The sequence below is a fragment of the Cyprinodon tularosa genome, unplaced genomic scaffold, assembly GCF_016077235.1.
Source record: "Cyprinodon tularosa strain WSP-4 unplaced genomic scaffold, ASM1607723v1 ctg761, whole genome shotgun sequence".
In the NCBI taxonomy this organism is placed as follows: domain Eukaryota; kingdom Metazoa; phylum Chordata; class Actinopteri; order Cyprinodontiformes; family Cyprinodontidae; genus Cyprinodon; species Cyprinodon tularosa.
Window position 1 is genome coordinate 262,668 of NW_024039520.1, and position 18,816 is coordinate 281,483.

General features: G+C 38.2%; 2 protein-coding genes across 3 annotated transcripts; both read left to right on the forward strand.

Annotated features, from left to right (window-relative positions):
* The first annotated feature begins 2,563 nt into the window (after positions 1 to 2,563).
* Positions 2,564 to 7,768, forward strand: commd3 (COMM domain containing 3). The gene is made up of 8 exons (XM_038270488.1): positions 2,564 to 2,740; positions 3,425 to 3,536; positions 5,882 to 5,945; positions 6,054 to 6,088; positions 6,933 to 6,993; positions 7,071 to 7,127; positions 7,217 to 7,270; positions 7,578 to 7,768. Exons 1-8 carry the CDS (start codon positions 2,602 to 2,604, stop codon positions 7,635 to 7,637), a joined length of 582 nt encoding a protein of 193 aa, XP_038126416.1. The 5' UTR covers positions 2,564 to 2,601; the 3' UTR covers positions 7,638 to 7,768.
* An 871-nt stretch (positions 7,769 to 8,639) lies between these two features.
* Positions 8,640 to 18,016, forward strand: bmi1a (bmi1 polycomb ring finger oncogene 1a). 2 transcript variants are annotated; one of them, XM_038270487.1, is made up of 10 exons: positions 8,640 to 9,049; positions 13,437 to 13,583; positions 13,687 to 13,783; positions 14,039 to 14,094; positions 14,563 to 14,610; positions 14,701 to 14,809; positions 15,333 to 15,372; positions 15,503 to 15,601; positions 15,729 to 15,809; positions 17,325 to 18,016. In XM_038270487.1, exons 2-10 carry the CDS (start codon positions 13,472 to 13,474, stop codon positions 17,679 to 17,681), a joined length of 999 nt encoding a protein of 332 aa, XP_038126415.1. In that variant the 5' UTR covers positions 8,640 to 9,049; positions 13,437 to 13,471; the 3' UTR covers positions 17,682 to 18,016. The 2 variants fall into 2 exon arrangements, with proteins under 2 accessions (XP_038126415.1, XP_038126414.1); XM_038270486.1 differs by having other exon boundaries at positions 8,640 to 9,039.
* The last annotated feature ends 800 nt before the right edge of the window (positions 18,017 to 18,816 follow it).

Below are 18,816 nucleotides of genomic sequence, written 5' to 3' on the forward strand. Positions count from 1 at the left end.
AGCATGCAAATTTGTAGATTTTTCTTTGACTTTAACTTTATTAGTTAATGATCCGCCATTTGAACATTGGTATCATGACTAACAATGGCTTTGATGAGTTATTTTGAACTGTAATGGGTAGCATTAAAGCCCTTAATGTAATCGAAACAAGTCACCAGCCATCTGTATACTGAGTCATTTCCAAAGGTATTTTAGTGAGGAGATTTCTGAACCAGATGAAAAGGAGTTCAGCACATTTTAAGAGATGGATGTTGCAGAAAAAAGTGACATAGGCCCAATCCAACACATATATAAACACTCACACACACACCAACAAGGAGGGAGAGAGGCAGAGGAGGCTAATCTATTTCACAACCCGGAGCCAGAATGGACTTTGGACAAAGCGCAGAGTCAGAGGTCAGTCCGATAGTTGCTGCGGTGTGTGTGTGTGTGTGTGTGTGGCCGTCCTCATTCCCCCATAATCATCCTAACCATTAAAGCTCTCTATAACAGCAAAATGATGCATCTTTAAATGAGGCTGGGAATCAAGGCAGTGATGTGCACCATTTCAATGACAAAATAGCCTCTGCCATCAGACTTAAACCCCATTGCTGAAAAGCAACAACATCCCAGAGAGTATTATTATTATTTTTTTTAATTAAGTTTGAATAAAACAACTAAAAAAACCGAAGTCAATGTTATCACTGCTTTATGTTTATAAAAAAGCCCCGTAACCCAATGCTAGAAATTAGACCTTAAATGAAGCATTTTAAAGCACACCTTAAAATACACATGAATGAATAGATTATGATGGAGAATCTGGGGTGACATCATGCCACAGACTGTGTGTACTGCTGCTTTGATCTAAAATTGATCCTCAGCTTATGACTGCCTCAAGACTGTAGGGAAGTCCCCCCCCCCACAAAGGACAACTGCACAGTGACATGTGAGAATGAAACACGAAAAGAGAATGGTATGAGGGTTGCTGAGGTGATGTCTTGAACCGAAAACAGACTAATGCACTAACAATTATACCATCAGATGGCTGCTATTGGTTTATTATTGAGCCGACAAGGCTTTATGGATGTAATGCAAGTTTATTTTTTTCTATTTTATTTATTTTAACCCTAAAGGTCAGTAATCAAATGTGTCAGCTCTGTCCAAGTATAGCAAATGTTGCTTTTTTCCAAAACAAAGTAGCATACAGAGATAAAAAAAAAAAAAAATAGCCAAGCCAAACTTTAATCTTCAGCAGCACAAGGTGTGCCCTTCTACCACTATGTTCAAATTCCGAATGCTGAGGTTAAATAATACATTATATAAAAATTTTATTATGAAGCGAAGAGCTCTCCCCTTTAACAGTAGTTAGCAGTTCCATTTCAGTTATGAGCTTAAAATGAAAGACAAATGTTCTTTAGAAAAATAGGACCCCTTTGGACACTAAGTTAAGCTATTAAAATTGTTGACTCCAGTTCTGAATTTTGCTTCTTAAAGAAGATCTATAAACAATGCACATCCCCCAGACACCCTCTAAATAGAAATAGTATACTCTTTAAATTCCTTCATTTAAGGGCAAGGCAAGGCAGGGCAACTTTATTTGTATAGCACAATTCAGTACAAAGACAATGCAAAGTGCTTTACATGATTAAAATATATAAGAAAATAAAAGAGAATCAAAGCAAGTAGGAAAAAATGAAATAAAATAAAAAATGCAAAAACAAAAAAAGAGTATTAAAAACAGTTGGACTAAAGAAAATAAAAAAGTTGAAATAATGATGTTTCAGTTGAACTGTTTAACTAGAACGGTCGAAGGCAATCCCAAACAAATTTTAGTCTTGATTTAAAAGAACTCAGGCTTTCTGCACTTTTACAGTTTTCTGGAAGTTAGTTCCAGATAAGTGGAGCATAGGAACTAAACGCTGCTTCTCCATGTTTAGTTCTGGTTCTAGGTATGCAGAGCAGGCTGGGGGTAAGGGGTAATCCTATTACACACAAGATAAATTCTGCATATGGACTACAAACCAAATTCTTTACATTGATAAATAACCTGTTGGTACACTTTCACATCAACCTAAGACATTTCCTACAACCAGAGCAATTCAATCGGTCACCATGATCCTGTGTTGAAGACAGCAGATCAGTATTTATCACTGAGCCAATTATTAGGGGGGAAAACATATAAGAGAGGTAATAGATTTTTTCTTTTGAATGTTTCTATTTGAAAAAGGTGATTGACAGGATGAATGTGAGATTCATGCAGCCCTGCAGGTAAACAGAGCTGCATTTCCCTGCTTATTATAGCCTGTGTGTGTTTGGATGATGTAGTGAGGGTGGGTTATTGGAAACCACCTGTTTGGTTCATCTTTGCTTTTAACACTGTGCTGCATGTGTTGAACATGTAAACAAACCACATATGAGCTGAATCAGCCACCAGAACACCGACCTAGTCCAGAGCTGTGGCTGCTGACAGCCCCGGTGATTTATTGGTGCCCCCCCCATGCTTTCTCTGTAATATGTCTTTGCTCAGACCCCCCTCCCTCGCCCTCTCCCTCCCCGCGCGCCTTTGCTCTCCTCTCCACGCGCTGGATCAGCTGATGCGTCACGTGGCGCCCTTTTTGCAAGATGGAGTTGAGCGAGTCGGTGCAGAGGGGGCTGCAGCTCCTGGCCGATCCGTCCGTCGTGGATCCCGGCAGTTTCCAGGTGCTGCTGGATGTCTCCTTCCGGGGTCTGCTCGCGTCTCGGGCCGACCCCGCGATCCTCGGTGAGCCGATGTCTCTCCCCGCCCATGCAGCCGCTTTTGTCTCCGCTTCTTCCGGTTTCTCTCTGTTGAAAACTTCACGTCTGCGGTTTTTGACGGCACCTGTACCCCGGATCTGTCCTCCTTCATGTAGAATAACCTCCAATAGTTGGAATTTGGTGCGAAGAAAATCGCTCATTTGGAGCCTTTAAGGCGCTCTTCGGTTTTTCTTTCTTCTGCTGCCTTGGATTCATTGAAGCAATCGGCCACGCGAAAAGCTTTTAGCATCTTAAACTGCCATCAAGGCTATTTAACACATCATAAGGAATATATTAGAGTATTTCAACCCCTGTTAGAATGATCTGATCATGCGCGCACATCAGGCGCGCTCTCATTGGGTTTTATTTTCGACTAAACTATATAATCCTTTATTAGACTCCAAAATGATTTTAAAGCATGTCAGTTAATATTAGTGTGCGAATAATTTAGGAAATGAAATCTTCACAAACAAACAAAGGACCCCCCCCCCCCTGCTGATGCAGCTGAGGGGTCCATTCACATGCAAATCATCATTGATTTCCATTCCGCGCGTCAATCTGGGAGAACCCGAGCAGAAGCTGTGGATCACATTAGCACCAATCTATTCCAGCATGTGTGGAAAGCGAGCTGCTTTCAACAGCATCCATCTCACTGTGCTTCTGGTTTCAGATCAGCCCGAACTGAAGCACATCGACAGGATCCAAGTGAAGCAGATCCACGCAGCGCTGGCCACGTTCATCCTGGAGGCGGTCAAACACAACGCCGACAAGTCCTCCATAAGGTATGGATGGCACCAGCAGACACATGACGGTGTCCTTCAGCTTCACGCAGGGGGGACACAGGAACCGGTGGATTAATTTACTAAATATTTCGATATTTTGAGCCAAATTTCAGGTCTGGATCTTTTTTTTTAAACATGCACATCTCTGCAGGTGAAATAATCAAAGTGTAGTCCTCCCTTAACTCTCTCAGATATTTTTTTATATCTAAGGGAAACATATTCCTGGATATTACAACTTTTTTTTCTTTTTTTATGCTTTTTTGTACTATATACATTCTTTTTATATTGTCTGTCATGTTTTTATCTTTAATGACATCTTGCTTTAACTCTTTTTACTCTATATAACCAGAATTTCCCTGCAGGAGTTATCCCAAGGGATAAATAAAGTTGACCCCAAGTCTATATGGAGAAAATAAAGAGAAGTATAGGCTACAGGGGGGATTGTGCTTTTAAATTACAACAGTTGGATGGAAATGGGTTGTTTTTAATAATGTAAAAGTTTTGTAGAGTGTTCAAAGTGAGCTACACCGTTCTGTCTGAGTGTGGAAGAGACAACACTTAGAAATAAATATGTTGTATACATTAAACTGACTTATTTCCACCAATAGACTAATTGGTGAAAGGCAGGCAAAACACTGGAAGACATTGGTCTTCCGCCAATACATTAAAATTGAAGAACTTTCATTTTTATTTAAGTCTACAAACTCTATAAGTGAATTCTCTGCATTTCTGTAAAACAAACAAAAAATCAGACAAAAGTTCTCATGAAACTCCTGTTGCTGATGCATCAATGGGGATCATTATTTTGTTTTTATTTTTTTTTTACATTTTTTGATAGATTTGAAACTCTTAACACTACAGAGAAACCTACATACTTATTTTCTAAATGATGTATAATACTGAAAATAAGCAGAACAGTGGAAACTGGAATTGGCCTCAAATAAAATCAGGAATCTGTGTTGAAAATGGCTGAGTGGTCTGTTCTTTTGCTTTCTGGTTCTAATATAGTTGGCTGTCAGCCGTGGTGTTTTCACTTTAATGCATCACTCTTTCGGTTCGCTCCATAATCTCAAATTCCTAGTTATGTACAGACTAATAAGATGAGATTTTTCCATGACAGGCTGTGCACATCAAAAATGTAGATGTGCATCTTGCTAACCTCTGTTTGAATGGGCTGCACAGATGTGTATCAAAGGGTGTTGTGCACAAAACAAACACGCCAGACTGTTTAAAGAAAGGGGAAATGAAAGGCAGTGTTCAGATTTCAAAGAAAGATAGTTTTACACCATCAACTCAACTGATAAGATTTTCTCTTTAAGTCTCTTAAGGGAAGACCAGGCAGCATTACAAGTGTTTAAAAAATTAAGAAGCTGACTGCAGGTTGAGATAAAATCAGATTATTCTGGACAGAACTACATAAAATGCAGGAGGATGGACTGCTCATTAGGTAGGAGTAATTGTAATTTTTTGCTCATCCATTTTGGTTTTGTTGGCAGGAGTATAACTAATGGTTACAAAAATGATAAAGTTATTAAAATGTTATTTAAAACAGAAAAGCCTGGGACATTCCTACTCCTGTTATAAATAGCTAAATTATACATTTAGACGACATAATGATTGAGGCAATTTTTCTTATTAATGTCGCTGTGTTAGATACATTTGTTTCCATGCCATTCCTTTTTTTTGTTTGTTTTTTGAGGAAGAAGTTGGATATAATTCCAAGCAACCAAATCTCTCTTCCTTGTAAGCAAATACAGGTGCAGAAGCAGCTTTCAGCCAGTTGACTGGCAATATGGAGCAACTAGAAGAGAGCAGTTTTGCAAACAACTTAAGAAAAAAAAAACTTTCAGGCATTTTCTCATCTATCATGCTAAAAACAGTTTCAACTAGAACATTTGGCACTGATAACTGACCCACTGCAGAAGACTATTTATTTTCAGTTTTCCATTCTGATTTTAAACAAACATGTCTCCAGGATGCTGTCCATCTGAGCAGACAGTTAACTTTCAAAGTGGTCCAAATCTATAGCAAAAGAAAGCTCCATTAAAAAAAAAAAAAGAAAAAGAAAAAAAAAAACTTTGTTAGTAGATTGAAGAAATTGAAGCAGATAAATTGGTAACTAGAATATTATATGCTAATTACTAAGGGATGTTTTCACCCATGTATACATCTGTGCTAAAATGGAGAGGGAGAGAAAAGTATTTTGTTCACATCTTCATAAGGAAATACAACTTTTTCTTAGCTCATTGACGTTCAACACATATAATACATATGCAATTTTTAATAAAATCACTTCAGAAACATTTTTTAAAAGTGTAAAATAAAGTTGCTTTTCCCTGTTGCAGCTCCTGCCTTGAGGAGCTCACATTCAGCCCAGAAAGATTAGAACTATTCTTCACCACCCATCAGGTCAGATGATTTAGATAATATATTTATTTATTTTTTGTTTGTAATAAAGAGCTTTTAATAGTTGCAGTTGTGACTGTAGGTAAACTGGGGTTTGTTTTTGTTTTACAGAAACATAAAAAAGAGGTTGAGAGTCTACTCAGCAGGTAAGGAGAAAATGAATGAAATGGGGTCGATTGTGCTCCTTTGACCGTTTGGCTTTTCTTAAAAAATGACATTTTTAGATATGTCTGAACTCAACAAAGTTAGGATTTTTTGTGTCAGGGGCGTAAGCTTGATATTTGTTCTCACATATAAAATTGACTGGACATGTAGGGGATGTTATTACTAATTTATAAACATTACAGCCTACAAGTTGCTAAAAACGATTCAAATTCAAAACAAACATGTCTCCAGGATGCTGTCCATCTGGGCAGACAAAGTTAAGGTTAAAATGGTCAAAGTATATAGAAGAAAACAAAGCTCCATTGAAAAGAGCTTGCTTAATACATTTCAGAAGAGTGAAGAGATTAGAGCAGATAAATTGTTAGCTGGAAGAGAACATATAAGCAATGTTTTCATTCATTTACATCTGGAATGGAGAGAGAGGGAAAAGTATCATGATCACACCTTCATAAGGAAATGCAAACTGTTTTTTTAATCAAAATTCATGATTGAAAAAAAAAAATATATATATACACAAAATTTTAAATAAAGGTGTTTAAAAAACAACAAAAGAGGTAGTGTCTGCTGGCAGGTAATGAAAAAAGAAATGAAATGGGGTCAAGTTGAGCTCCTTTGACTTGCTTTTCTTTTTGTGCCATTTGAAAATTTCCTTTTTAGATCTGTCTGAACTTAATAAAGAAATATAATCCTTTTTTTTCTAACTGCCAGACATGTAGAAAATTGACTATAGATCAGGAGATGTTATTACATATTAATAAGCAACGCGGTCCATTAAAAATGCACGCAACTTGCTAAAAAAAAGCTCTGTCCTCTCCCTTCTTGCAGCATAGGGAGACGTCTTCCTCACGTTCACGACGTCTCTTGGCGTCTGCAGTACCAAATGAAGGTAGAAAGAGCTGTGATACCGTAGTTGAAGCTGTTCCATTTTTGTGTGACTCTAAAAACGCTGTTATTCTCCATTAGAACGGGCAGCTGGATAAGATCAATGAGCCTTTCTACCTGATATCGCTGAACACCGAGGTAACTGAGCTGCTGCGTTATGCTCCGGTGCCCAAAAGAGTCACATTTAATTATTATGATTATTGGTTTGTTTGTTTGGTTACTTTCAGAATGAGGGGTCACCGGAGGATGTCAACTTTACCTGCACAACCGAACAGCTGCAGGTAAATAAAAGAAAGGTGGATTCTAGGTGGAGAAGTCCCCGAAGCTGAAGATTTACGCACAAAACGGTGTTTGGAGATCGGATTTTTTTTTAAATCGAAGTGTGTGTCGGTCCTTTTAACTGTTTAATTAAATTGTAAGCTAAAACATAAATCATAATCCTGAGAAAGCGGGGTGCTGATGCTTTAAATCGGGAGCTATGAACCTGGATAAATTAATATTTCATCTCCATGTCGGACTCTTCGGGCCAATTAAGAATATCTCTGCTTTTCGTTGATTAGGTGATCCTTGATTGCTCTTTTTTTCCAGGATCTGGTGGCAAAGTTAAAAGACGCTGCTAAGAGTGTGGAGAAAGCCAGTCAGATGTGACGCCCTGCAGCTACAAAACCTTCACTACACTTTTTTCCCCCTCATTATCTTTGTTTTGTTTAAATGTGTTGGTTACGATTTTGTACACGAGTATTGGCGAGGAGAATAAAATCTCATGTTTGACAAATAAAGTTTGTTGCATTTGTTCTTTGAAACTTTGAAATAATATCCACACAATTACTCCACGTCTTTTTGAAGCATTAATTGGTTCCATAAACACTGGACTGCAAAATGACACATATATATAGGCTATATATATATTTGTAATTTGAAATCGTGTGTTGTCTTTTCCGTTGCCATCCAATTAAAGGGTTGGACTTTATTTTTTTGGATTAATTGCTTTGCATTCCTCCCCCTTTCCCGGTAAGTTTGTATCCCTTTCAGTTGCAGACTCAAAGCTCCTCACTTTGAAGCTGCACTATGGCTCACATTCCATAAACATCCCGGATTCCCTCATGTTTGTCCGCCTGCAAGCAGGATCAAGACTTCAGCTTCATCTCGAGAACGCTGTTGCGCATTTTTTTTTTTCTTGCAGCCAGTGGCAAAGGTTTGACGCCATTTGTTAGTGCGTTGATCTTAGAGTAGAGCTTTAATAAAGCAGCTGCCTTCTGCCAGTCCACATGAGGGCAGGGGCTTGTGGTTATTTTTAACAAGAACGACGAGTGCGCACCATATCCGTTAGCATATTAACCCTCTTGTCAAGCTCAAAGAAAAAAAGAAAAGTGCGTGAATGTGGATCGTATCTGGAGTCTCAAAGAAACACCCCGAAATCGAATTTCTCTGCAGCTAATAATTTCGACTCAGTTTGCAGCAACGTTTGGTTTCCTTAGAAAGAAAAGAGGGGAAAAACGCGATCATGTGCACACGTCCAGGTTTTCTTATGTTTCATGTCACCACGCAGGATATTTTTGGGGAAACGTGAATACACCGACAGTAATTCCCAGGCACCTTTAAGCAACAGATCACGTGATCAAAGCGGGGCGGTCGAACTATAAGCCATTTTGGGGACGGTGTCAGTTTCCACGGAGCACACGCACACAGTGAGAGAGAGAGAGGGCTGCGTTTCGGCTCTGGAGGTGAAGCGGATATTTTGGAGGCAAAGTTATCAGTGCCGAAGTGGAAACTGTCAGAACCAACGCATTTGGATTCTGTTGGATCGGGATACGCACGGAGCAGAGGGGGGGATACGAGGAGTTTTGCACACACACACCCCCCTCCCTCCTTCTCTTCTTGGCGCATCTGAAATGCGCTGCGCTCCGCCGTGCGCTCTCCGCCACTGACAGCGTCTGCAGCCCTGCTTCAAGATGGCGGCTCGGCTTCTATTCATTTTCTGCTGATCAGCCTGCCAACTTTCATTGTCTCCGCCGCGTCGAGAGCCGTCGATCGCCAGCCAAGCGTCCAGGTTTGTCCCCGTACGTCTGCTCTCTATCCATCGGCGGTGAAAGGCGACGTTTTAGCGGTGTGCTTTTGTGTTTTTTTCCACCTTCTCTCTGTCGCTCCCTCCGCGCTGATCCGCTCCAGCGGTGGATGTGGAGCTTTATCACCGACGTGGAGCTCAGCGTGTCTCTGCGCACTACTTTTCCTCCCTTTCTCGCTGCAAAAACGCGTTCTTTCTCGGCCATAAAAGACAATTATCATCCACTTTGAATCAGGAACGTATGGTATATGGGTTGGTCATCTGCCTGTAAAGCCTGATCTCGGTTAAGGTTTGCTTTACGTCGTTTGGATTTATGTAAAGTGAAAGAGCTGAGGCGAACCAGGCTGGCTCGGCTGAGATGGCAGCGGGAGCAAGTGCTTCAAACGCTCCGTGTGGTCTCAGATTCCCACGCAGGGACTTTATTTTATAGAGATGGGATGTTGGAAGGGTTTCAAAGCGGGTGACATTCCATTTTTTGGAGAATTTCACCCAGGTTTGGATTTTTTAACTAAAAATGGATGGCTCCCGGAAACGTGCCATTGAGGCGAAACGTTTAATTTGTGTGCAAATTATTTAATTGCTGCTGTTTAGTACAGAGTTGATCGTTGAAGAATCAAAAACTATGTGCGTTTCTTCACCGGTTCTGTACCGTTTTGTTTGGATTGGTTGGTTGGATTTTTGGTAGATTTAAAAACATCCAACGGCGAGACGTCGGGTTGGGTACAAAGAGAAGCCTGCGTCTCCAAAACACCAGCAAAGCGGTGTTAAATTTACAAGAATTTATAACCAGAACATGACGTTAGTGACTTTTATTGACATCCTACATTCTCACCTTTGATCGAAATTCAATGCATGCAATCAGTGGGTTTTCTATATAGAAGTTAAAGCTGCATTCCTAAAGCTTTCAGATAAAATCAGCTCATTTCACCATTGTTGCTGGGTTTTTTTTTTAAGGTTATAGCCCTCTTATATAAAAATATCATCAGACAGATTGGCTGTATTAATTAAAGCTCAAACATGGCATCCAGTTTTTATATTTTCTATATTTTTTCTGTTCAGATCTATTCTCACATAGGGTAGTAAGCTTTGGGTTTTTTTTTTTTTGCGTCTTGTGCGTATTTTCATGGGTTATTACTTTGGAGCTTTTTGGTACTTTTCAAGAAATCTGGAGTCATTTGAGGGAAAAACAAGAAGCATCTATTTGGATCATTCAGTCATTTGCAGTTTGAAGTGTTTTAATTTACTATTATTATTCTATAAACACTTTAAAAGAAATAAAATTCCAGCCACAGAAGAGAACAGCGGCTCTATTCTCCTTATTTGATCCTCTGTGTGCATGGAGATGAAGTCATATAAATAACGGGAGCACATAGCACCGCTCCCACAGGTCAGAAAAGGGAGAACAGTTGTCCAAACACCAGGCGATCGATTAATGGCGCAACAAGCTCCCCCTCTTGCATATAAGCGGACATTATCCATCATTATCCGGGTGTGCGGCATCCTTTGGAGCAGAGATGCTGTCCAAACTTGTCCGATCAGGGATCTGGTGAGCCTCAGAGGTGGGGAGGTCATGGCAGTGGTGCTGATGGTGGGACAAGAGTGGTTTAAATCCTGCTTTTTTATTATGATTTTACTATTATTGTTTTTTTCCCCGTGGAAAACTACAACAGCTGTTGACTTTGTGATGTTCACTGTTATTTATCAACTGAAGCATGTTGTTATAGCCCACATTGCTATAAAGGGCTTGCATCTAATCCAGCATGATGTTGCCTCTTTACTTTGTGAAATATAAACAAACTAAGCAGATAAACCTTTTGATTCTTATAATATAAAGCCTATATCTTATCACTGTTTGTAGTGGAACAGGAATGAGTAATGCATTGTAAAAATGTTCATAATTATTTAATTTCCTTGTATTAACACATGGCTTTATTATATTTGATGCTTATGTTTCTTTCTTTGCTGTGATCACACCTTCATTCATATTTGCAACTAAAGGCATCCAGTTAGAAGCCTTTTTCCCCCTTAAAAGCTTGTTAGCACATATATTTCAGTTTGATCCATCTTTCTCAGCACCAAGGCTGCATTGAAACATGATTTTCCATCTAATCAGAGCTTCTGTGTATCTTCTGTCAACTTTTATAAAGGCTGTTTTTGCTTTATGAAACTTGGCTTAGGGTGGTTTAAAAAGGGGGGAATCATTGTTGAATAAATACATAACTAGTAAACAGCATGGGTGGTGGCTGCTGGCTCCAAACCAAAGAAACTGCTGGTTGAAGTGAGCCTTTGGATCGGCTCTGTCAGAAAGGGGATGGGCTTTTCCCACAACTTTGCTTCTGTTAAGTGTTTGCTGAACAAATGCGCTCTGATGGGCTGATATCCAGGCTGTGTGTGACTGATTCTGGAGAGCAAAAAAAGCGGTCTGTGCGCAGGCTTGTGGATTATTATTTTATTTTTTTGCATGTGTTTCGTTTTGCGGGTTTAACTTGGGCTGAGCCGCTGCTGTCTGGCCATGTTGCTGCTGCATCGTGATAACAAACACACAAAGACACACACAGTATGAGAACAACACGACTGCTCAAAGCGAAGTCTTTCTCCGGCGGGGACACCGTCGCCTATCGCTCTCTATAGCCCAAAAAAGCTGCGGGTTTTATGCGGGACTTCGCTTGCCCCCTGTCTCTGGCAGGAAACCCCGCAGCCCAGCTGAACCGATATGAGCTTCTCCTTTTTTCTTTTTTTTTTTTTTTCTCCCCTCTACAAAATGGCAGCCGTGCTGTCGGCAGCCTGGCAGTCCAGCAGCGGAGGGGGACGAAGAGAGAAAGCGTCTCGGTCTTTACTTCCTCCTCCTACCCGCTCAGCTTCATCGGCAGCTTCGCCGACTCTTGTTTTGGTTCGACATCCTGTCTCGTTCAGGTCACTGGTTAGTCTGCACGCGGGCTCACAGCAAAGGGAGTTGCCATAGAAACGGCCAGGTCCCCCCCTCCCTCCACGCGCCCCCAGCCTGTGTGGCACACCTGACGCAAGCAGCGGGAGCCTGGTATCGTCTCCCCCCAAGTTAACCTCCCTTCAAACGGGCTTTGATCCGCCTCAACCTGTCTGTCCGTAGAATCGATGCCCTTATTTATGTATTTCTGCAGGCTGGGTTGAAGGTTGCTGCGATGTAATTGTTTTCCTATTTAAAAACGGAGAAAATGAAATATAGCAGATATCTCTAACTGCAAAAAAATTTAGAACTAAATAAGTAATTTTTGCTCAAATTAAGTGCATTTCTTATTTCAAGTGTATATTATCTAATTATCTTATTTTAGGAGTAAAAATACTCATTCCATTGGCAGATCATCTTATTTGCCTGCCCAATTAAAGGTAAATACACTTAATTTAAGACACTTTTTGTACTTATTACTAGATATTTTTTGCAGTGTAGCTGTTTAATCCAAAATCATGTGCAACTGAACGCATGCACTGCAAAAATCATCTAGAAATAAGTACAAAAAGTGTCTTAAATGAAGTGTATTTACCCTTAATTTCAGCACCTGAATAAGATAATCTGCCAATGGAATTTGTATTTTTACTCCTAAAATAAAATAATTAGATAATATACACGTGAAATAAGACAAAGCAAGTGTTTTTTTCTTATTTTAAATGTAAATTGTCTTGTTCCATTGGCAAAGTGTCTCACTTACTTCCTCAATTCAAGAAAAAATGCACTTAATTTGAGAAAAAATGACTTATTTAGATTTCCATTTTTTGCAGTGTGAAAAAAATATTTATATATATATTTTCAGCTTTTTGTTGTCATTATTCTGTTACAAGTACAGAGCAATGAAATGAACTCTCTGGATTTAAGACATCCGGTTGGGGAGCCAAATGCTGCCTTTGCTCGGCGACCTGGGAGCAAAATGAACTGATCCTTTCCCAAAATGTAATCAGCAGAACACTCGGATCCAACAAGTTATGTTTCTCTTTAGGTAAAATATATGCTCAAGATGGCTACAAAGACCCAAGCCTTCCATCTCTCCATGATCCGACTGATTTATGATATTTTACAGCCTCCTAAATACCATCTCACTGCCTATCAATCAGCCACAGAACTCCTCTCCTTTCAGTTATTTTTGAATTAGCATAAGAGACCCTGTTGATTTAACACAGTCAAACAAACAACCTTTAGCAAATGGTATTGCATGCATGCTTCTGCATAGATCTTCCTAAGATGCATTTCTTCACAGTTTGTCTTTGCATATCACAAGCTAAGTCTATTGCACAGTTGCCAATTGATTTTATTTTTTTAGATCACCTAATTTTGTTATATTGTCACTGATAATCCCCAAATGCTACACCATTGTGACACTTTCCTTCTATATCCTATTGCTCCCCCCATGCAGGATTTCTGCTTTTTTTTCTGTAAAGTTCAGCCAACATGCATCGAACCACCAGGATAAAGATCACCGAGCTCAACCCTCACCTCATATGCGTCCTTTGTGGAGGATACTTTATAGATGCAACCACAATCATCGAGTGCCTCCATTCTTGTGAGTGATACTTTAGTGTTTGTCCCTTGGCCCACATTTGGCACTCAGGAAATCCTTTTCTGATGCATTCATTCATACTGAAAGATTTTTTTCTCTGTTGCAGTCTGTAAAATGTGCATTGTGCGTTACCTGGAAACCAGCAAATATTGTCCCATCTGTGATGTACAAGTGCATAAAACCAAACCCCTGCTCAACATCAGGTGAGAAAGCATGCTCCTGGGTGTGTCCATTTATTTCTTTTTGACTTATTAATCATATATGAAAAGCATTGTCTTTTTTTTCTCTCATGTTTTTATTAGTCTTACTTCTTTTGTGCCTTTTGTAGAGGTGAATCAGCCATTCATCATCTTATGTTCTATATAACCTGTAATTTATCGGCTCATCCAACCAGTAAAACCTGGTGTGTCTGTAATCTTTTGTTTGCATTTGACCAAAGTTTCAAATTTTCTCTGCAGATCTGATAAAACTTTACAGGATATTGTGTACAAACTGGTACCGGGCCTTTTCAAAAGTAAGGAAGTTTAAATTTTGTCTTTATCAAAATAAATCTATAGAAATAACAGCATGTGGATGGTTTAGATCAGTAAAATACTGATATTTTAGTGGCCTCCTCCTCTATATATTTTTTTCTTTTGTTGATTAAGATGCTATATTTCAGGAGTGTTTATCTGAAGCTATCCTGATTTCAGTTGTGTGGCGAAATGGGAAGTCATCACAACATCTTGTTGCTTGTGGTTAAATAAGTTTAGCAAAGAAAATTCCCAGAGTCAACTATTACATATCTGAGGGGTTATTAACCTGTTTTTATTTGTATTCTTTTTTTCTATTCAAAAACAATTAAAATGAATAGAAATGACCCCCCCCCCCCCTTGTCTTTGTCAAATTAGTTGTGGAATTAGTTTTGGTTTATGCAGAAATCCTCATTGTTTGTGTGTTTGTGAGAAATAAAGCTCTACTTGACTTGTGGTCATTCCTGCAGATGAAATGAAGAGGAGAAGGGACTTTTACGCAGAGCATCCCGTAGATGGTGAGTTAAATTTCCAGCCTTAGTTCATGTTAATGGTTTTCTTTGTCCCCTGCATGATGGCCACGTGTTGTTTGCCTTTTTGTCCTGAAGCATCCAATGGTTCACATGAGGACCGTGGAGAGGTAGCAGATGAGGATAAGAGAATAATCACAGATGATGAGATCATCAGTCTTTCCATTGAGTTCTTTGATCAGACCAGGTGAGCTTCTGGTTTAAATGCATAAAATTGAATTTTCTATAAGCTTTACTGAGCAAGGTTGATAGTTGAATGGATGTTTTCTTGGTTTAAAAGCCAGCCTTGTTGTGTGCTTTATCATATATAATAATTTTACACTCATTGTTTGCTGTCCCTTAAAAAAAAAGAAAAAAAAAAAGGCTATACTTTATTCTACTTACATTTTTTATACATATACTAACACACAGAATGTTTGTTTTAAGTAATACGTTACACATATTTCCTATAATCCAGAGAAATTAGCAGTTAAATTATGTCTTCTTTTCCAATATATCATCCTTTGATGGTCTTTTTGGTTTCTAAATAGGAGATTCAAGTCAACATTGGTGCAAATTCATAGTTATTGGCTTTTCTAATATTAAAATTAAAAACAAGGAAGGACAATCATGTTTGCAGAAAATAGAAGAAGATGCTTATGTAAAGCATTTTACTTTGAGAATTTTAAGTAACAGCAATGTGACAGCGGTGTGTTTGTGTTTGTTCATAGACTTGTAGGTGGAGTGGAAGACAAGCAGACAAAAGATCAGGTATAATGCAGATTCCATTTGCTCCCTTCCATCCGAGATGTATATAAACATATTTGCAAGCTCAAAGCTTTGTCACTATAAAAAAAAAAAAAAAACATGCAACATAATATAATGCTATGTGGATCTGCAGGTGGCAAACAAGAGGTACCTGCAGTGTCCAGCCGCCATGACAGTTAAGCATCTGAGGAAGTTTTTGCGCAGCAAGATGGACATCCCAAGCACATATCAGGTATCAGTGTATCTATATATATTTTTTTCTTTATTTTGGTTGATACTCTCATATAAATGCAGACGGATAACTTCATTTTTTTTACATTTAATTAAACGAGTTTCCATTTTTTCCCCATTTATTCCAGGTTGAGGTTATGTATGAAGACGAGCCTCTCAAAGATTACTACACATTAATGGATATAGCGTATATCTATACTTGGAGAAGGGTAAGATGATGTTTTCTTGGACATCCTGTGGATAAGTGACCTAAAATCTACTGTATATGTTTCTATAAATGCATTTGCTGTAAATTCCAGCATGTTCAAGTAATTTAATTTAAAATTAAATAGGTGTAATACCAGTCAATGGAATAATGAAGTATGTCGTATACATTTTATAGGTCTAATTATTTGCAAACCATAAGCTATTCTTAACATGCATACATGTCTGGTGGGAGAGAAGTTGATATAGTCGTAAAATTATATATTCAAATAGAGGTATTTTACTGATAATTACGCTTTGTCTGCTAAAAAAAAAAAAAGAAATATAGAAAAGTGTTAGATAATTTTTTTTTTTTTACTTGAATATCTAAAACAATAGAAAACCAAAAAGTCTGCAAAAAATAATTGGGCTGTTGTTTATTTCTATTCATGAAGATAAAGCTCTTTATTTTTGGATTACCATACTACAACTTAACTTTTTATTTATGTTTGTGTTTTGTTATGGTTGTTACTGTTTGATAAAAAAATTAAAAGGCAATAATTATTAGTCACTAGATCATTTATTAATTTATAAAAAAAATTTAAACCCCCAGTTTTTCAATGGGGGTGGTTTAGATGCAATTTGAAGGATTCAAATTCACTTTTCCTTTCTTTCTTTTCTTTTTGTTTTTAAAGACGTCAGGGATCAGAAATTTAGTATTTATCTGATCAGTTTTTGAAGGTGCCAAAACAAACAAACAAACTGATGTGTTAAATATGCTGTAATCTAGGATTCCAAATAAAAAAAAAAAAAGTCAAAGATGGATTCATAGAATGAAAATTAAAATATATTTTTTGGGGGATCATGTAGGTTGATTATAAATGTCTTTTATTGCAATTTTATATACAAAAAAAAAAAATAATAATATTTGGTTCTTATTTAACTGAACTCTTTAGAATTCTGGCAAAAATATTCCACTAATTAGTAATTGTTTAATCTATGTTTCCTTTTTGGTTTTTTATTAATTTAACACCTTCCATGCCGACGGTCTGACCTGCTGTTTGGAACTTAAAGTTTATTTTTTTTTAGTTCTTTTTAAACAGCTTGAAAAATACGCGATAGGACCTTTTCTATAAAGAAGTGTATTTCTACTGAATGTTGTTTTATGAATGAACCTGCCTTTCATTTCCTTCTATAAATGAGAGGGAAAAGTCTTATTTGACAAAATAAAAAAAAAGTTTTAAAATAAGTTCCATAAATTAGGACAATCGTACAATTCATACATTATTCAAATAAATAAAATAAACTATTTTATTATGCGCAGGAATTAAGGATACGTTTTTTTTTTTTTTTTTTTTTGAAAAGTGTTTAACATATCTTGGCAGAGAAAATGTTTTGAAAAATAACTTTGTGTGTATATATAAATTTATATAGATCAGTCTAAATATTTTTTATTTACACGGATCTATATTGATATGGATACAAAAATGCAATCATGGTTCTAGACTTTTACATAATTATCTTTTCATTCCTCCTCTCAGAACGGCCCCTTGCCCCTGAAGTACCGGGTCCGACCCAACTGTAAGAAAATGAAGGTGAACCACAGCCAAGAGGGTCAGAACAGCCTTAGCAGATCCGCTCCGGAGAGCGACTCCGCCAGCGACAAAGCAGGGAGTCCCACCGGGGCTCCGTCCACCTCTTCGTCGCTGCCAAGCCCCGGGACCCCCGCTCTTTCCCCGCACCCTCAGCTCCCGCACGGCCCCAGCAGCAACAACATCGGCAGCGTGAACGGGAGCTCCGCGGCTGGAGCTCAGACCCCTAGCCGAACCTTCCCCCACTTCGGTGGCAGTAAACCTCGGAAGGTCTCACTGAACGGCTCGGCGACGTCGTCCGGATGACGCCGGGACCCGCCTGCTGACGTCAGACTGCCGCTGCGCTCCTTCGGTTTCCATGCCAACGTAGTTCCACTGTGTAGACGATGATCTCTCTCTTTCTGTCTCCATTCGTCGTTCTAAATATTATGGCATCATTTGTACGTTTAAAAGTAGTGGAATCAGAGACATTTCAAAAAAACAACAAAAACAACAAAAAAAAACATAAAAAAAAAAACAGAAGTGGGAAATTTTATTTTGAAAGGAAAATAATGGAGGGAAGAAAGATGGAAATATGTATCCCCTTTAAAAGCTACATCTTTATTTGACAGAAGTGACTGAAGATGACACTTCAATTAAAGGTGTTTCTCTTGTTTTTATTTTATTTTATTTTTTTTCATGTGTGTTGGGATATTTTGAAGCACAGTTACACACGCATGCTCTTTGTGACTCTTTGCTGTCCTGAAAGAAACTTTTGGGAAATGTTGCGGACATGAGGAGTTTGTAAAGCGGGAAGCTTCAATGGGAGGAATAATGATAATAATAATAATAAAAAAAAAAAAACATTTCTGCCTTTTACTCGGAAAAAAAACTTCCTTGTAGCCGGACTGATCGTCTTTCGTGTCTTTTAAAGGTTTCTGTGTGTAAATAGAGACAAAGTTGATATTTAATCAGCCCATGGTGTTATTCTCTGCCTCTTGCTCCAAAGGAAGGACTTGGCTTCGATTTCTGACAAATGTTTTCATGTCTGTTTTCTGTAGCCTATTTGTATCGCTCAATTGTATGAACAACTTACCGTATTGTTACTGTTGCACAGTATAAAACATCTAAATAAAACATTTTACACTTATGCAAAAAAAAAAAAAAAACACGTCTTCTGTTTTTCATCCCTAGATCTGACAGTTTCAATGGGGAAAAAGAAAAAGAAAAAAGCAAATAAAAGAAATAACTGAAATGGGCAGACGGTGCCAAACATCAGGGGTCCGCTTGTTTCTGCGGATATGACGTAAGCATCGCTAATTTATCAACGAATTGCGTTGTGGAATAATAGGTGAAAATTCATTTGACGTAAAATGCATAAAAAAATAACTACATGTCTATAATTTTTTGCAGTTTATCTTAAAGGCATTTTTTTGTATTTAATTTCATAGTATTTTTGATT